Source organism: Nomascus leucogenys, chromosome 22a (genome assembly GCF_006542625.1).
Source record: "Nomascus leucogenys isolate Asia chromosome 22a, Asia_NLE_v1, whole genome shotgun sequence".
NCBI classification, from domain to species: Eukaryota; Metazoa; Chordata; class Mammalia; order Primates; family Hylobatidae; genus Nomascus; species Nomascus leucogenys.
Window position 1 is genome coordinate 24,419,430 of NC_044402.1, and position 19,069 is coordinate 24,438,498.

General features: G+C 36.2%; 1 protein-coding gene across 2 annotated transcripts in view; it reads left to right on the plus strand.

The window, feature by feature from the left end:
* The window catches only part of GTF2A1 (general transcription factor IIA subunit 1), a 45,836-nt gene extending 26,835 nt beyond the window's left edge, over window positions 1–19,001 (plus strand). Inside the window, exons 7-9 of one of the 2 annotated variants that reach the window (XM_003260835.3) lie at window positions 1,850–2,170; window positions 9,176–9,265; window positions 14,764–18,928. In XM_003260835.3, the coding sequence (XP_003260883.2) occupies window positions 1,850–2,170; window positions 9,176–9,265; window positions 14,764–14,871 (519 nt within the window). In that variant the 3' untranslated portion in view covers window positions 14,872–18,928. Of the gene's footprint in view, window positions 1–1,849; window positions 2,171–9,175; window positions 9,266–14,763 lie in introns of both variants that reach the window. The other variant, XM_030804179.1, reaches the window with a different exon arrangement.
* The last annotated feature ends 68 nt before the right edge of the window (window positions 19,002–19,069 follow it).

Below are 19,069 nucleotides of genomic sequence, written 5' to 3' on the forward strand. Positions count from 1 at the left end.
TGGATCTACTTGTGTTATATTCTTGTGCTGTGAGCACTAACTAAAATGAAAGAGGAATGGTTATTTTCTTGAGGAACTTATGTACTTTATATGTTTATGTGTCTGTCTCTTTTTTAAATGTCAATAAAATAGTATGATGACAGAGACAAGATCAGAGCAGTACTATTAATCCAGTTTATTTACATTTTTCCAAAATTATGTACTGCTGTCAACTTCTGGGTTTCACTTGATGTTACACTTCTCTTAAGAATGCCGTCTGGCAACTCCCTGCACTTCGCCCAAACACATAGAAAAACCTGGCTAATCTCCTTAAAGCAGCGGTCCCCCAGCTTTTTGACACCAGGGACTGGTTTTTGCGGAAGACAGTTTTTCCACATACTGGGCAGCGGGGATGGTTTCGGGGTGAAACTTAATTCAGGTCATCAGGCGTAAGGAGTGCACAACTTCCATCCTTGCATGTGTAGTTCACAGTAGGGTTCCTGCTCCTATGAGAATCTCATGCTGCCGCTGATCTGACAGGAGGCAGAGTTCAGGTAGTAATGCTGGCTCATCCACCACTCACCTCCTGCTGTGCAGCCCGGTTTCTAACAGGGGTTGGGGACCACTGCCTTTAAGCACAAACAGAAACTCAAATATTACTTACTAATGATATAAGTAATATTTGATCATGGTTTGTCCCCCAAGTTGAATTTGGTACACTCTCTTGTGTTCCCATAACACTATGTCATATTTGTACTATATCTTCTGTGCTTTTGAGTTTTTAGTGCTTTGTCTGTTGTACCATTTTTTTGTCTTTTGTGTTGTTACACCATGTGTAAGCATTTTAAAGGAAATACTGTGTCTTATTTTTGCATTCCTTGGACCTAATGGCAAGTAACAAGCATCCAGTCCTCCTCCTTTATTATAATACATCTAATTAATATTTGTTAGTATATATTTTTTCAAGTTGTGCCTTACTTTAGAATCTTAGATGCAGAACCTGGAAAGGAACTTCAGAAATCTGATCTGGTGGTTTTTAGAAAAATAATTAGCTTTTATCTCATATTGAATCAGAATATTAGGGGTATGGCCAAGGTATCAGTACTTTTTAAGCTGCCGGGTGGTTCATGTTTGCAGCCAGGGTTGAGAACCATTGAGCCTAGTTTGACAGTGAAATGACAGAGGCCAAGAGGAGTTAAATGACTTGCCTCTGCTGTATTTATGTCTGACTTCAGACAAAAGTAGACCCAGGTTGGCCAGGCGTGGTGGCTCACTCCTGTAATCCCAGCACTTTGGGAGGTGAGCAGATCACGAGGTCACGAGTTCGAGACCAGCCTGACCAACATGGTAAAACCCTGTCTCTGCTAAAAATACAAAATTAGCCGGGCATGGTGGCGCGCACCTGTAGTCCCAGCTACTCAGGAGGCTGAGGCAGGAGAATCGCTTGAACCCAGGAGGCAGGAGTTGCAGTGAGCTGAGATCACACCATTGCACTCCAGTCTGGGTGACAGAACGAGACTCCATCTAGAAAAAAAAGAAAAAGGTAGACCCAGGTTTTCAGATTCTCAGTCCAGTGTTCTTCATGTGAAGGCAGTGTGTAACTCTTGGCCTGGTATCTGGCATATACATAGTATGTGCTCAATAAATGAAGCAGTTATCTTTAGAAAATCCTTATTTTCCAGAAATTTGATAAAATAGAAATTTAGTGGGTCACTACGCTAGTTAAACATTGCTTTTGTACTTTGGTAGTTTTTAACTGTGTATGAAATATGGCCGTTCTGGTGATAATCTTAAGCATTTGTTCCTATTTCTGTGTACCATACCTGATCCTCTTAACTAGTTACTGTTATATGGTTTTCTTTTGCTTTAGGTACTGGCTCCTCTTCCTGGAGGGATTTCACCACAGACAGGTGTCATCATCCAGCCTCAGCAAATCTTATTTACAGGAAATAAGACTCAAGTTATACCTACGACAGTGGCAGCACCTACACCAGCCCAAGCACAGATAACTGCAACTGGCCAGCAGCAACCACAGGCCCAGCCTGCTCAAACACAAGCTCCATTGGTCTTACAAGTTGATGGAACTGGGGATACGTCGTCTGAAGAAGATGAAGATGAAGAAGAAGACTACGATGATGATGAGGAGGAAGACAAAGAGAAAGATGGAGCTGAAGATGGGCAGGTGGAAGAAGTAAGTTTCTAGTAAAATACTTAAAATGATAATCTACTTGATTATTTCCTTTTTTAGTTGGTACAAAACTGATAAATTATATCCTGTTTTTTCACAGACTGTTAGGTGCTGTACAACGTAAGATTTTAAAGATAAAGTTAGATTGTTTTAACTTTAGTAAGGTTTTTATATTCTGCCTATATTTATCTTCATAAAATATAACTTTCATATAGCTGGTAATAAAAAATGTATAACACATTAAATTGTATTAATATATGTAGTAAAGAGTACAGGTAATTCTAACTCTGGCTTACGCATTTATAACGTGGCTTAAACATAAGACATTGGTAGATAAATAGATGTGGTTAATCTTTTGCTTCAGTAATTTAAAAAGCATGGCAACATTTGGGGAGAGAGCAAACTCAAGAACCAAATGTCACAAATGTATTAAATATTTAAAACCTTTTGGTCCATATTCTATACCACTTCCTTAAAAACCTATGTACCCTTATTTAAATGTATTAAATATTTAAAACCTTTTGGTCCATATTCTATACCACTTCCTTAAAAACCTATGTACCCTTAATGTCTGTGTTCTTATAGAAGCATATAAATATGCCTTTGTTTTCCTCACTATTCCAGCTTAGTTACTAGGCTCCAAAAACTATTTGTCCCACCACAATTTTCATTGTTAATTGCCTTCGTTAGCCTAAAATGCAGTCTTTTTGTTTCTTAGTACAAAGTTCTTCTAAATTATCTAAGTAATTTTTTTCTGAAGAAAACACAGTTTATTATTAAATATTGAATAGACACAAATGAATAGAAATGTTTCAAGATAAAAATCATCCTGGTGCCCACCATCTAGTTAAAATAAAATTCCATTATTTAAAGTGGCTTACGTGCCTCTCCCTAATCCCATCATCTTTCCTAGGCCATCAAAGTACCTTTGCTTGTACATTTGTGTTGATTATTAATTGCTTTTATATTTTACTGTATATATTTATATTCCTAAATAGCATATTGTTTAGTTTTGCATGTTTATAACATAAATGAAGTAATTACGTATTCTTCTGCAAGTTGGTTTTTTCCCTCAGAATGATACTCCTGAGGTTTATCCAAGTTGTTGCATATAGCTATAATTACTTTCATTGCTGTATATACCGTAATTTTATTTACCAATTTTTCTAATCCAGTGGACATCAGGATTGTTTCTCATTGTTAACTGTTACAAACAATTATAAAATATTGTATTGTGTGTCTTCTGGGGATACAAATGCAAGAGGTTCTCTAAATTTTATACCTAAACATTGAACTTCTGGCTCCTAAGGCATGCACATCTGCAACTTTACAAAAAATGCCAAATCACTTCTGCCATTCAGTACTTAATTGTGCAGATGTCCATACCCCTTATCAATACTTGATAGTGTCAGGCTTCCTAATTTTTGCTGGTCTGGTAGGTAGAAAATAGTATTTCATTTTGGTTTTAGCTTGCATTTCCTCACTTAGGAGTTTTGTAACTCTTTTTGTGTATTTATTTGATATTTGTGTTTTGTGTAGAAGTGCTTATTGAGGTCTCTTGCCCATTTTCCCCCGTTAAATTCTTTATAGTTTCAATGCTACTCTAAGTAACATGTTTTTTTTACCTTTTCCAGTTGTTTATTGGTAGTATGGAAATATGTAGAGCTTTTAATATTCATCCTTGAACCAGCCACCTTCCTAATGTCTTTTGTTAGTCCTCATAATGTATCTGTAGATTCTTTCGTATCTTCTGTGTAGACATTTACATCTTATATGAAGAATGGCAGTTTTTTGTGGCTCATTGGCTAAGCCTTCGGGAACAATATTGATTAGAAATGGTGATACCAGGCACCCTTCCCTTCTTCTTAAACTGAAAAGTAATCTTTTCCATGCTTCACTGTTAAGTTTAATGTTCGTTGTGGGTTCTCTTTTTTTTTTAATGGATATCTTCATCAGGTTAAGTAAATTCCCTTCTTTGCATTGCTTTGTTTTTTAAACTGTAAGCGAATGTTGCATTTAATTAAACACTTTTTCTGCAATGATTTGTACAATTTCTCACTGTAATGTTATTTATAATGGATTTCATTAATTGATTTTCTATTTGTAAACCAATCTTGTATTCCTGGGATAGCACAACTTGATCATTTTATATTTCTCTTTTTATAAATTACTGAATTCATTTTGTTGAGGACTTTTTTGTAGATATTTATGAGTGATAGATACTGTCTGTGATGTTCTGTTCTCATACTCTTCTTACAAGGTTTTCAGTTTATGGTAGCTTTATAAAATAAATTTGGGGACATGTTTCCTCTATTTTGAACTCTTTTTTGTTTTCAAAGATTGTATTTAATTCTTCTGTTGATATTTGTTAAAACATGCCACTACAGATACCTGGGTCTAGTAATCTCATGCCCTTCAAGTATTTTGTTTCTGTTTGAGACCGTTTTGATAAGTTATATTTTTCTAGGACTCTCTATATATTTATCTAAATTTTCAAGTTGATTAACATAAAGTTAATCATGATATTGTCTTTTTGATGCCAAAATCCTTTGTCATCTTCATTCCTAATATAATTATTGTGCCATCTCTTTTTTTCCTGTTCAGTCTTACCAGGGGTGTGTTGATTTTATTAATGTTTTCAAAGAGTAAACTTAGCTTTATTCTCTCTAGTGTGTTTTTCCCATTCTGTTCTTTTCTGACTTAACTGTTTTTTTTGTAAAGAATATGATCTGTGTGATGTGTGAATCTTTTGAAATTGCTTGAGACTTGCTTGATTTGGTCAGTTTTTGTATATGCTTTGAAAATGTGTTTTCTGCACTTGTTTGGTATTTGCGTCTGTTAGATTTATATTGTCAGTAGGTTTGCTCAGATGCTCTTTATGTATCCTTGATATTTTTTGTGTGCTTGATCTATTTTTTTTTTTTTTTCTGAGACGGAATCTCGCTCTGTCGCCCAGGCTGGAGTGCAGTGGTGCGATCTCGGCTCACTGCAGGCTCTGCCCCCTGGGTTTATGACATTCTCCTGCCTCAGCCTCCCGAGTAGCTGGGACTAGAGGCACCCATCACCTTGCCCGGCTAATTTTTTGTATTTTTAGTAGAGACGGGGTTTCGCTGTGTTAGCCAGGATGGTCTCTATCTCCTGACCTTGTGATCCACTTGCCTCGGCCTCCCAAAGTGCTGGGATTACAGGCATGAGCCACCGCGCCTGGCCACTTGATCCATTTTTTACTACTGAGTGAGATACGTTCATGTTTCCTGCTATGGTAGTTGATATGTTTCTTCTTGTTTTTCTGCCATTTTTCCTTTTTATATTTTGAGCCTCAAAACAGGTGTATGTAAGTTTAACATTCATTGTTTTTTCTCAGTGAGTTGAACCATTTATGATCACAGAATGTCTTAAGTTATTGCTAGTAATTTTTTTTAACCGTGAAGTCTGTGTGATACTGTTAGAGCTGTACCAGCTTTGTTGTGGTTAGAATTTGCCTGGTGCAGCTTTTTTCATTCTTTCACTTTTCAGACATTTTGGATCTGTAAACTAGGTTTATCTTTTTGAAGTAGAATATTGATATTTATGCTATTTGTTGCAAAACTTTAACATCAACCAAAACTGTTCAGTAGGGACAGAATAGTCTTCAACAAATTATGCTTGGACAATTAGATATCCACATGCAAAAGAGTTAAGTTGGACCCCTATGGCATACCACATACAAAAATTAAAGTGGATTAGGGACCTACATCTAAGAGCTGAAATTGTAAAACTCTTAGAAGAAAACATAGGGGTAAATCTCCATAGCTTTGGCAACAGTTTCTTTTTTTTTTTTTTCGAGACAGAGTCTCACTCTGTCGCCCAGGCTGGAGTGCAGTGGCGCGATCTCAGCTCACTGCAAGCTCCACCTCCCGGGTTCACGCCATTCTCCTGCCTCAGCCTCCCGAGTAACTGGGACTACAGGTGCCCGCCACCATACCTGGCTAATTTTTTGTATTTTTGTTTTAGTAGAGACGGGGTTTCACCATGTTAGCCAGGATGGTCTCGATCTCCTGACCTCATGATCGCCCACCTTGGCCTCCCAAAGTACTGGGATTACAGGCGTGAGCCACTGTGCCCAGCTGCTTGCAACAGTTTTCTTAGACATGACACCCAGAGTACAAGCAATCAAAGAAAAAGTGGACTTTGTAGATTAAAAAGGTGGTTTTTGTTTTTGTTTTTGTTTGAGACAGAATCTCACTCTGTTGCCCAGACTGGAGTGCAGTGGTATGATCGTGGCTCACTGCAGCCTCAGCATCTTGACCTCCCGGGCTGGAGTGATCCTCCTGCCTCAGCCTCCTGAGTAGGTGGGAGAAAATATTTGCAAATCATGTATTTGATAAGGATCTACAATCCAGAATATATAAAGAACTCTTAAACAGCGTAACAACAAAAAGATAACGCAGTTTTAAAACTGGCAAAGGACTTGAATAGACATTTCTGCAAAGAAGATACACAAATAGCTAACAAGCATATGAAAAGATGCTCAGCATCATTAGTCATTAGAGAAATGCAAATGAAAACCACAGTGAGATACCCACTTCACACCTACTAGAATAGCTATACTCAAAAAAGAAAGAGAAAATAAATGCTGGTGAGGATTTGGAGAAATTGGAGCCCTTGTGCATTGTTGGTGGAAATGTAAAATGGTACAGCTGCTGTGGGAAACAGTTTGATAGTCCTCAAAAATTAAGTATAGAATTATCCATATGACCCAGCAGTTCCACTCTTAAGTATATACACAAGAGAACGGAAAACATGTTTTTCAACAAAAACTTGTATGTGACTGTTCATAGCAGCGCTATTTATGATATCCAAGTGGTATAAACCCAAATGCTCATCAGCTGATAAATGCACTGATAACAGTGGAATATTATTTAGCCATAAAAAGAATGAAGTATTCGTATATGCTACAACATGGATGAACCTTGAAAACATGCTATGTGAAAGACATCAGCCACACAACGCCACATATTATATGATTCCATTTATGTGAAATATCCAGAATAGGCAAATCCATACAGACAGCAGATTATAGATTGCCAGGGGACAGGGAGAAGGGGGAGTGACAGCTTAATGGGTAAGAGTGATGAAATGTTCTGGAACTAGGTAGTGGTGAGTGTTATATACACTGTAAATGTTCATTGCACCTGAATTGTACATGTACAAATGCTAAAATAGTGAATTTTGTTAACGTGAATTTTACCTCAGAGATTTTTTTTTTTTCTTTTTTTTGGAGACAGAGTCTCGCTCTGCCGCCCAGGCTGGAGTGCAGTGGTGCGATCTTGGCTCACTTCAGGCTCTGCCTTCTGGGTTCCCGCCATTCTCCTGCCTCAGCCTCCTGAGTAGCTGGGACTATAGGCACCCGCCACCACGCCTGGCTAAATTTTTTGTATTTTTAGTAGAGACGGGGTTTCACTGTGTTAGCCAGGATGGTCTCGATCTCCTGACCTCGTGATCTGCCTGCCTCAGCCTCCCAAAGTGCTGGAATTACAGGTGTGAGCCACCATGCCTGGCCTAGAAAATTTTTTTCATTTTACTTTGATGATACCTATTTTAAATTAAAGAATATCTATACATACACACCTGTGTAAGTAGATATAGGCCTAGACATAATAATTTTTTTGTTGTTGTTCTTGTTGTTGATATAGAGTCTCAGGTTGTTGTCCAGGCTGGAGTGCAATGGTGTGATCAAGGCTCATAGCTTAAACCACCTGGGTTCAAGTAATCCTCCCACCTCATCCTCCTGAGTAGGCGGGACTATAGGCATATGCCACCATACCTCGCTAATTTTTTTTTATTTTTTGTAGAGGTGGCATCTCACTGTATTTCCCTGGCTGGTCTCAAACTTCTGGCCTGAAGTGATTGTCCCGCCTAAGCCTCCCAAAGTGCTAGAATTAACAGGCATGAGCCACTGTGCCTGTCCATAATATTGTCTTGATTACTGTCCTCTCTACTTTTGTTGTGTCTTCTCTTTCTGCATTTATTAGAAATCTCAATTACATCTTTTATCTTCTGTCATAATTGAAGTGAAATTTAACATGGTTGGTTATTTTATGCTCTAGTTAGGTTTTATCTTGGCCCCTAACTCTCTTTAATGCTGAGACTTCCTACTTTCCGCCTTTAAGAAAAAAAAAAAGTCTGAATCTTAATTCTGCTTCATACATCTACCATAACCATCATCATGCTAAACATGCTGATTTGTATTTAGAGTCCAAATTCTTTAATGTAAAGACAGCAAGGCAGACTGCTAGCCTATTGCATCGCTCTTCTTTTCTCCTCTAATTTCTCCACTGTTTTCCGTTTTATATTATTTGTAGTACATAGTGCCATTAGCTCTTTTGAACCTTCATATCAGGTCCTTTTCTAGGCATCTTAAACAGTTATTGTGGAGAATTATCTTCTTGTACTGTTTTTAAAGAATAAAGAAAATAAAGATAGGCCGGGTGTGGTGGCTCACGCCTGTAATCTCAGCACTTTGGGAGGCCGAGGTGGGTGGATCACGAGGTCAAGAGATCAAGACCATCTTGGCCAACATCGTGAAACACCGTCTGTACCAAAAACACAAAAATTAGCTGGGTGTGGTGGCGCATGCCAGTAGTCCCAGCTACTGGGGAGGCTGAGGCAGGAGAATTGCTTGAACCGGGGAGGCAGAGGTTGCAGTGAGCCAAGATTGCGCCACTGCACTCCAGCCTGGCTGCAGAGCAAGACTCTGTCTCAAAAAAAGAGAAAAGAAAATAAAGATAAACATCTTTTCAGACTTACAAATTACATAGCTTAACTAATTTAATTATATTTAATTTCTTACATTTCAGTAATATTGGCAAACTATTAACGGCTGATTTGACAATATTAAATTCATGGCGTACATATATGCATTTGACATTTGGTTCTCAAAGAACATCAAGGTCATTATATTTTTTTTCAGTGAATATTAAGGCCACCTTATAGTAATACATAAATAAACTCTCCTTTTATTTGTAGGAGCCTCTCAATAGTGAAGATGATGTGAGTGATGAGGAAGGACAGGAACTCTTTGACACAGAAAATGTTGTTGTATGCCAATATGATAAGGTAAGGATGTCATCTTCAGATTACTGACGTTATTTGTGTTGTAATTTCTTCCCTACATCATTCTTTCTGCCTTATTGAAACATTTGGGCAGCTGATTCATGCCTCTTAAATTCATTATGAATAGTATGAAAACCCTGTTAGAGTTTTGTGGATTATTTTAATAGAATGAAAGATTAATTTCTTAGCTTTATGTTTGAAAAATAAGTTATGAATGAAATGAAAAGAGCTACGATCTTCTTTTTCTATTTAGACAGTCTTTCAACTTGTAAGCAGAGGAAACAGCCACTTTGAGGTTGTCCTTTATGGTAATAGCTAACTCAATGAGATAATTCTGTTTTTCTATTTAGCCTCAACTATCTCAAAACTAGAAGGGTTCAGTTGAATCTCTGTAACTGTTTTTATTATTAAGGAGAAGACTAAGGCAATGAACAGTGCTAAAAACAAGCAGATAAGTTTTTACTGAAAATTATTTAAAATATTTATTTAACTTTGCCGTAGTTTGCTAACATTAAGGAATATTTAAACCAGATACCGTGAAAACTAGCCATTGATTCCTTGTTTTCTTAATTCCTAAACAGGGTGCTTCTTTCCAAGTATTTTTGTTACGTTTATTTGTATTATTTCTGAGATTTTTGTTTTCAAGACATTTAAATTGGAATACAGTTTTTTTATTGCAATCATTAAATTTATAATGCATGCAAATATTACGTTGCATTTGTAAGTTTAGTAGATATCTTTACCAAATGCTGAAAATTCTAACAAAAGCTTATTTATTCAACATTTATAGAGTGCGGAAATGTACCAGACATTATTCTAGGCCCTTGCGATGTAGTTATGAACATGTAAAATTCGTGCCTTGCATAAAGTTTCCTTTATAGATGAAGAAAATCTTAATTCTGTTGCTTTTATGGAAATGAATGTGATAAGTAGCCGTGCTTACTTCAAACAGACCTATAGGGAGAATGCCAATACTATGGATCTTATTTACTAATAAAGAGGTGGAGTTAGGCTAGTTTTTTTTTACCAGTGAAGTTATAGAGTAAAGACAGTAAGGTCATTGAGAGTTTCGCAGCATTCATTTTTGTGCATAACGACTTCTGAGAGACTGTTCTTAAAACCATATACCATGCGCAGTATAATAAATGTGATTTCCTGTTAGATACACATAGAGCAAGACTGTGAGGTTAAAACAAAAGATACCATTAAATCTTTATTGTTAGGAAGTCTCAGAGGATTTCTTTGCAACCAGATTATCCAGAACACAATTTCATGATGAGATGTCAGATTTATCAGGCAAGAGAGGACCTTTGTTTTAGCCTGACTGAAGAATATACTTCTAAGTGTCTTCCTACTTTAAGACAATGGATGTATTCTCCTTTGGCACAAACTGTACTCATAATATTTTAAATGTTAAAATTGGTTTGTTTTGCTCCCAGAGACATTACTGTTTTAAATTAATAAGTGGAAAGTAGCTCTAAATAGTGTGCTGAATGATAATTTTAAAATTTGCAGAGGTCTAATTTTGAGAATCAAATGAATTGCTCTGAAGATTGGAGGGGAGTGATGGCTTGATGTCTTTAGCCAATAGTAAAGAACAGCAGTGTTCTGTGACTGCATAAAATGAGGTTGGATATTGTTTGAGCCAACTTGAATTTCAGGAATGTAGTTTTGAAGCCTAAACTTTAGAATGTCAACAATGAGTCAATTTTAGAAGAGATCATAGAAGGACTAACAAAGCTTGTATTGCCAATCAAATCAGAATCTTAGTTAAATGCTAATAATATGGCAGAGTTCTTTCTTACCTGTGGGTGGATAAGGGCTGATACAGCATTTGGCGAAAATAGCATCAGATGTAGGTAAACTTGCTTTAACACATTTTTAATTAGGAAATTTAAGAGGGCTTTCTCCTGGCTTTAAGAACATTCCTTCATGAAGGGCTTAGGGCTGGTAAATGGATTGCTTTTTCAGTTGTGACTTTGTACTTCTATTAATATAAAAATATTTACCATTTATTACCCAACATGACTTCAGTGTTGACTGTGTGGATTATTTGGCCCATGAAACTTTCCTACATTTATTTTTTGCAAATTGTCCTGTCCTATGACAGAATGCAGTTAGTTTCTTTACTTGTCTGTAGAATCTCTATTTCCTGGCTACTCATCACTTTCTTGTTTTTGTCTAGCTAAGCCCGCTGTCTTTCTGGTTGCAGTCACTTGGTTCATGCTGGAAATACATTTGTATACACGTTTGTAGAATAAATAATACTTTATAGGAAATCAAAGAAAAGGGGAGACAGAGCTCTTTTCATGCAACAAATACTGTTTATGATGTCCCTTGGCACTATTCTTGGAGCTTGAGATACCCTAATGATTAAAACAGAACAGTCCCTGCCATTGGGAAGCTTACTCCAATTAGGGGAGATAGATGCTAAAACATAATAAATTAGGATTTATTTATTTATTTAAAACGTAATAAAATATTTATATGTAAGAAGCTGATAATCGGTATGGAAAAATAAAGAGCAGGGAAAGAGGACAGGTTTGGTTTCAGTTTTAAAATAGGATAGTCATAGTAGGTCTTTGGAGAAAATGACATTTTAGCAAAGACTTGAAAAGAGTTAGCCCTGTCATCTGGTGGCAGAGTCTGTTGGATGTGAGGAACAGCAAGGAGGCCTGTGTGGCTAGACTGGAGGGAAGGGGAGAGTACAGTAGTAGGTAGAGAGGTAAGGGAAGGCAGATGGTAAGGATTTTGTAAGGACATGGCTCTTACTCTTAAGTGAATCAAAAAGTTACTGGAAGGTTTCAGTGAGACAAATGGTATGAACGGATGTAAATTTTGAAAGGATTACTTTGCTTTCTTTGTAGAGAGCATAATATGAGGAGGAAGCAGTGGTTGCTGAAACAAGGAGACTATTTAGGGGGATATTATAATAATTCAAATGGGAGATAATCATGACTCAGCCTATGGTGATGGTATTAAAGTTGGTGAGTAGTAGTTGGATCTTGGATTTGTTTTGAAGGAAGAGTGTTAACAGGATTTCCTGACTCTGAGATTTGTGGTAGAAAAGAAAAAGGAATCAAGAATGACTCTCAAGATTTTTTTGATGAGGATTCTGAAAGAAGGATGGTGATACCATCAGTTCAGATGAGGAAAAGCTGCATGTGGAGCTGGTTGGACATGCCAAGTCTAGTATGTCTGTTAGACATTCAAGTCATCAATCTTAAGATGCTACTTTAGCATTTACGTAGTGTATTTAGACCAGAGGTATAATTAGTTCTTTTTTTTTTTTTAGACAGACTTACGCTCTGTCGCCCAGGCTGGAGTGCAGTGGCGCGGTCTTGGCTCACTGCAACCTCTGCCTCCCGGGTTCACGCCATTCTCCTGCCTCAGCCTCCCAAGTAGCTGGGACTACAGGCGCCCGCCACCACGCCCCACTGTTTTTTTTGTATTTTTAGTAGAGACGGGGTTTCACCGTGGTCTGGATGTCCTGACCTCATGATCCACCCGCCTCAGCCTCCCAAAGTGTTGGGATCACAAGCGTGCGCCACTGTGCCCAGCCAATTAGTTCTTAATCCAACAGTCTCTACCCTACCTGCTGTTTTACATTTATTGTGCTTTGTTTTGCTTTAATAAGTAAGAAAAGTTTGAATCCAGAAGAAGAACATGAGAGTAGTTTCTAAATAAGATGAAGCTTGTTTGATCGAGTGATTTTTTTTTTTTTAAGTCTCAAAAAGCAGAGCTAGGATCAATAAATGGAAGTTGGAGAAGCAGATTTCACTAAGGGTAAACTCTGAAAGATTTTGCAAGACAGCTGTTCCAAAAAGGAATAACTTAATTTGAAATTCTTTGCTTACTGTTTCTAATCATATTTAAGAAGACACTGCACAACCGTTTGCCAGGAATATGTCATAAAGAATGTTTGCACTGGGAAGTTAGGCCATGGAATTTTAGGAATGAAATCTCAGAAAATATCCGTACCTGGCCGGGTGCAGTGGCTCACGCCCGTAATCCCAGCACTTTGGGAGGCCAAGGTGGGCGGATCACCTGAGGTTAGGAGTTGAAGACCAGCCTGGCCAACCTGGTGAAACCCATCTCTACAAAAATACAAAAATTAGCCAGGCGTGATGGTGAGTGCCTGTAATCCCAGCTACTCAGGAGGCTGAGGCAGGAGAATCACTTGAACCTGGGAGGGGGAGGTTGCAGTGAGCCGAGATGGTGCCATTGCACTCTAGCCTGGGTAACAGAGTGAGACTCTTGTCTCAAAGAAAAAAAAGAAAAAGAAAATATCTGTACCTGTTGAGCATTTCTGCATTATTATATGAAACAGACTGATTTAGTAAAAGCGTACTGGACCAAGACTTGAAAATCATGATTGTCACTTAGTAGCAGTATACCTTTGGTCAAACCATTGAATCCTATCCAAGCTGTCATTTCTTCTAGAAATGAAAACCTGAACTAGTTGATTTTTTTTTTTTTTTTTTTTTAGGTGCCTTTAGATCATAGAATAGGGAGAACCATGGGGCTTTCTTTGCAGAAGATATGGAACTTGAACATTAAATAATTAGTGTGACTTACTGGGAAAAGGAAGAAAGGTCACTTCAGTTCATTAAGTTTTACAACTCCTCTCCCCCACCAAATCCATGGAATTACAAACAACTAAGGACTATAAGTGAAGGCAAAGATGGGAGTGCCCAGAGCCTGTCCTTCAGCTCTTTTTGTTTAACTGTGGATGTACATAGTTTTTGAAATCTGCTGTAAGTGACTGGATGATTAGCATCCTTTAGATGTATTTTTAAAATACTGCTATGTATAAGATTCCATGTTAGGTCTTGAGAACTCTATAAGGAGTTTTATTTTGGTAGAAGAAATGAGTCCATAATTATATTACTTACAAATAATGTAAGAAATATCAGTGAAAATACCATTGGGAATTTAACAGTGGAAAAGAATAGTTTTAGCCAGTAAGATTTGGGAAAGCTTTGTGGAGGATAGTCTTTTTGAGGTAGACCTTGAAAATATAGATGCAAACCTGGTAGAGAGATAAGACATTTTGTAAAGAAATATTTTTTAACTACTTTAATGAACACAAGTACTAAAAGCTATAAAATAGTACTAATTACAGATAAATTTGTTTTTAGACCCACCTAGTGAGTGAGTTTTGTGTGTGTGTGATTTTTTTTGTTCTTTTTGGTGAAATTAAACTTTATTAAGAAACCAATTTTTAGGCCAGGTGCTGTGACTCATGCTTGTAATCTCAACACTTTGGGAAGCTGAGACAGAAGGATCACATGAGGCCAGGAGCTCGAGCCCGGCCTGCACAACATAGGGAGACCCTGCTTCTACAAAAACAAACCAATTTGCAAATACAATACTGTAAATACTGTTTTGTGGGGTGTGTGTGTGTGTGTGTGTGTGTGTGTGTATGTATGGGTTTTTTGTTACTTGTTTTCTCTGTTTTCTGATTGTATCTCAATTTTTAAAATTTTGTTTTTGTTTAGATACACAGAAGTAAAAACAAATGGAAATTTCATCTCAAGGATGGCATTATGAATCTTAATGGAAGAGATTATATATTTTCCAAAGCCATTGGAGATGCAGAATGGTGAAGAGTTGCTTTTTTTCTTTTATAAATAAACTTAAAAAAAATGTAAAGTGGACAGTTTGAAACTTGGGGCATATGCCAACCAAAACTTCATTTCTGCATGTCAGAAAAGTGCAGTAGAAGCAAAGCTACTGGAACAAAGATAGACCTTGACAACATAGACACTACTTACTGGCAAGCCATGGAACTGTAGCACCTGGGGTTGTTGGGTGGGAGGGTTGGGGTTTTGTGTAGGAAAACCATAATTGTTGATTTTAAATACAGGTACCTGCCACCGGTAATTAGCATGTAAAGCTTTGTCTATATTCCTTCCTCCAACTTGGGTTCAATCAGAAGATACTTGTTGGAATGAACTGAAGAAACTTCCCTTTTGATAGAATGAACTGAAACTGCTTATTGTATGTGGTTATATTTGGTAAAAGTTGCGTGTGAGCTTTTTACAAAAGGGTAAGAATTGTGTTGAATTTTAATTCACTTGTGTAAGAAAACAGTTTAAAACTCTCATAATAGGTCTTAAATATTTTTACTTGCTATTCTCCCTCAGTGATATATACCTCTTCCTTTCCAGCTTTATGAAACATCTATTTAAGATTTAAAGTTATCAGTGTTCATAGTTTGGAGATAAAATTTGACCCAGGAATGGATATTTATTTTAATTAGGTTTTCATACTTACTAAATGTAATTAAAGACTTGGGTCTTGTCTGAGTTCAGTGGAATTGAAATCACAACTTTAATTCCTTACAGAAAAACTTAATTTGTTTCTTTTAGTGCCACACCTTAAAAAGAAGCCCAAAAGTAGCTCCTCAGGAATATAGTTTTATTTTGCAAGCATACCATCTAGCTGAAATTGTACACACGTGAATATATGTAGACTTTTCCTGTTGGGCTGAAGTGTGTGCTTATAAATGTGTTTAGTTTTTAAGCTAAACATTCAGTTAACAGTCTGTGCATTGATTAGCATAGGACAGGTGGTGAGGACCTGGATTTTTATTAAACAATTTAGTAATTATAAAAGTTTCTTGTGTTTACTAGTAAAGAATTTTAAAAATCTATTATTCTAATTCAACAAGTTTTTAAAATCAACTTTGTAATTTGAGGGGAAAATTTGGGGGGAAGAGGTGGGTGGGCCACTAAGTTACCTCTCTTTTGTTTGGTGGCCCTTCCAGGCCATTGAAAATAAAGACGTTGGCTCCAGTTTGCACATCGGGAAGAAAGCATAGAAATTTGACTTGTATATTAAAAATAATAGAAATGTAATATGTATATTAAGAATGCATAGGTCTGTATTCTGTAAGGGGCTCTGAAGAACAATATGGCACTGCTGTGTTCAGTGTGAATTCGCTGCCTGGGAGAACTGCAGGAATGCTTGTCTTCACCATTGTGTTCTTACAACGAATTCAACTTTCCATGATTTATCTTGACAAAATTTACATGTGTTTAGGTTACTTGTATATTGATATATTTTTTTAATCTTCAGTTTTTGTCTTCCTTTTGCCTTTGTGTTTTCAGAAGTAACACATAAACTTTTTAAAGTACATTACAAAGAAGAAAACTGTGAGCTATTATATAGTGTTTCTTTTTTAACACAAATCTTTTAACTTTAAAAAAAGGCAAAAATTTTTTTTTCTACTTCCCACCCAACTTACCACCTTGATCTCTTTAACTTATGTTCTCAACTTTGGTGTAAATGGTGGTGTCTAGCATGCTAGTAGTTAGATTTTATTTAGATGCCATAACTGGTAATACAGCTTTTATTTTGACTATATTAATTTAGTTTTTTGAGGGGAAGTTTGTTTATTCTGCGACTCTCAAAGTACACAGAGGTTTTAAAATATATATTATTGTTAATAAGACTGAGAGAAGAGGAAATAGGAGGGAGTAACATCACAGAAGTCCTGTTGTTCAACTGTTCTTCAATATAGTTGCTAGTAGGTTTGTATTTACTCAGTAAAGAAGTCAGTGACCTGAACTACCTATAGAAATTCAGCAGTGCTGCAGTGTTGCTTAAGTGAAACCCTTTGGCTATCTAGTAGTTTTTATGCTACTGAAACTTGGATTACTGTATGATATTCAGCTTGTCTTGGGCCCTCTATGTAGACATTCATATTCATAGTAGCGTTGTATACTGGCCTGTTTTTATAACTTTATTTTTCAAATATTAACAACCACTGCTTTCAGAGTGGTTATTTTGTTATTTTTGAAGCAGGAAATAACCATTTGTATTTGCACCTGTGTATTGCGTATTAATCATGGTATACTTGGCAAATGCTTTTCTTTTACCTGTGAAAATTCTGAAAGCTGGTCCAAGCTACATTGCATACCAAATTGTGCTCTTATATATTATTTGCATCGTGTCCTTTCTAATCAAATAGCATGTTTTAGTTTTATTATAGTAGCTTTTGCTGTAAGAATGTCACTTGCTTATCTTTTATTGTACTTGAATTCTTAATCATGCTTTTAACATTATATTTAACAAATCATTTCATATTAGGTTCCATTAAAATGTCATTCCTTTGAAAAGGCAAGGGATTTCCACTTTCAGAATTTGAAAATGAAAGTAGCATGTTTATCTAAAGGCAGAAAATAGTTCAGACTTGGTATTATGAAAATAAGTAATGGTTTCTGGAGAGGATTTGTTTAGATTTGCACAGATGGTGATGGCACCTTTTACTTAAATTAACATTAATCAACAGTGCTAAGGAAAATTTACACAAAATTACAAGATAAAACATGGAAATGTGTGCCTTTCAGTATACAAACTCCTGCTTGGCGGTCATTTGGGTAATCAGACCATTTGAATGCCTGAGAGCATGTTTAATTTCTGTGGAGTGCCACATATGGCTAAAACAACTCTTTAATGTGCAATTAATTTCTAGAGTAAAATGTCTGTTATGTGAGGGGGATCTTTATATTGGGCTTTTCTATTTTTTAAATGTTCACATTTTCTGTTAATTAAAATGCCATCATAATGTCACATTTACACTGTTGCCTCTTTTAAAAGCAAAGCCACTTTCTTGTTCTAAGATTACATCAAGACTTGAGCAGTGTGTAGTAATTAAAATGTGTGCTTAATGAGCATAATAGATTTCTGGTTTTAGGAAATAACATCTTTTATATGAATATTTTCTTTTGCTATAGTGATTTTTTTTTCTTGGCTTTTATGGAGGAATGAAAAAGAGTTGTCTCCCTCTAAGAATAATTTTTGATTCTCATAGCAATAATGTCACCATTCTTATCAGAGGGTAAATACTCCTTGTATAGGAAAACAGACGTAATTTCCTTTTGGGAGTTCTCCTTATGACCTAGCATTTTCTTCCACTTGAGAAAATTCCTGTTTTTCCGATTATTTCATCTTGAAGTTTTTTTTGAGCTTTTGTGCAATGTAATAGTTTATTGATCCATCTTTGTACATTTTCATTTTATGTCATGTCTTTCTCCCACCTACCTGTCAGAATCAGCTATAGCAGATTTTGAATTCTTTAGTTTAAAAATAGTTGCTTTATTTGTTTCCTCATGAGTTTGTTAAATAGCTTTGCATTTTAGTCCTCTGTTATGCTATGAAAATTATATGAAGTTTATATTCTTCCCTTTTTAAGCCTGCCTTACTCTGTCTTTTGTCAGTCTATGGTTTAATGAAGAACACACCAAACTAACATTTTTGTTTATTTTGAGGAACAAAAACACTTTTTCTCTTCTCTTTTAAGGGAAGTTACTACACATTGAGTTAGTAACTACTCTTTCAGTCAAGGTTCCTTAATTAGTCCAGTCTGCATCAGGACTATGACTTGGGGGGCGGGGCTAATCCTTTTTGCTGTTCTGAGCTACTATTGTCAACTGCTGTTGTACATACTGTTATGTGTAATGGCGTAAATATATTTATTATGTTTGTAAAATTCATTGCAGATCAAGGTTGCTCTTCTGTGATATATGGGATATTATGTTTTAAAGACCATCTTGGAATACAATTAGAGAACTTAGTATTTTGATGTACTAAGACCTATTTTAAGTTTAATATTCTACCTTTGCAAAAACTTTAATTAAAGATGTTATTTAAAAAAAATGTTGCTTGCTTTGCTTACTAGTATATGGCATTGTTATAGATAATTGAATAAAATACAATTTAGAAAGGAAAATGCTTTACATTGTTAATGAGAATTCCATTTAACAACAACAAAAAGATGCTAAATTCTGTACCTTAAAG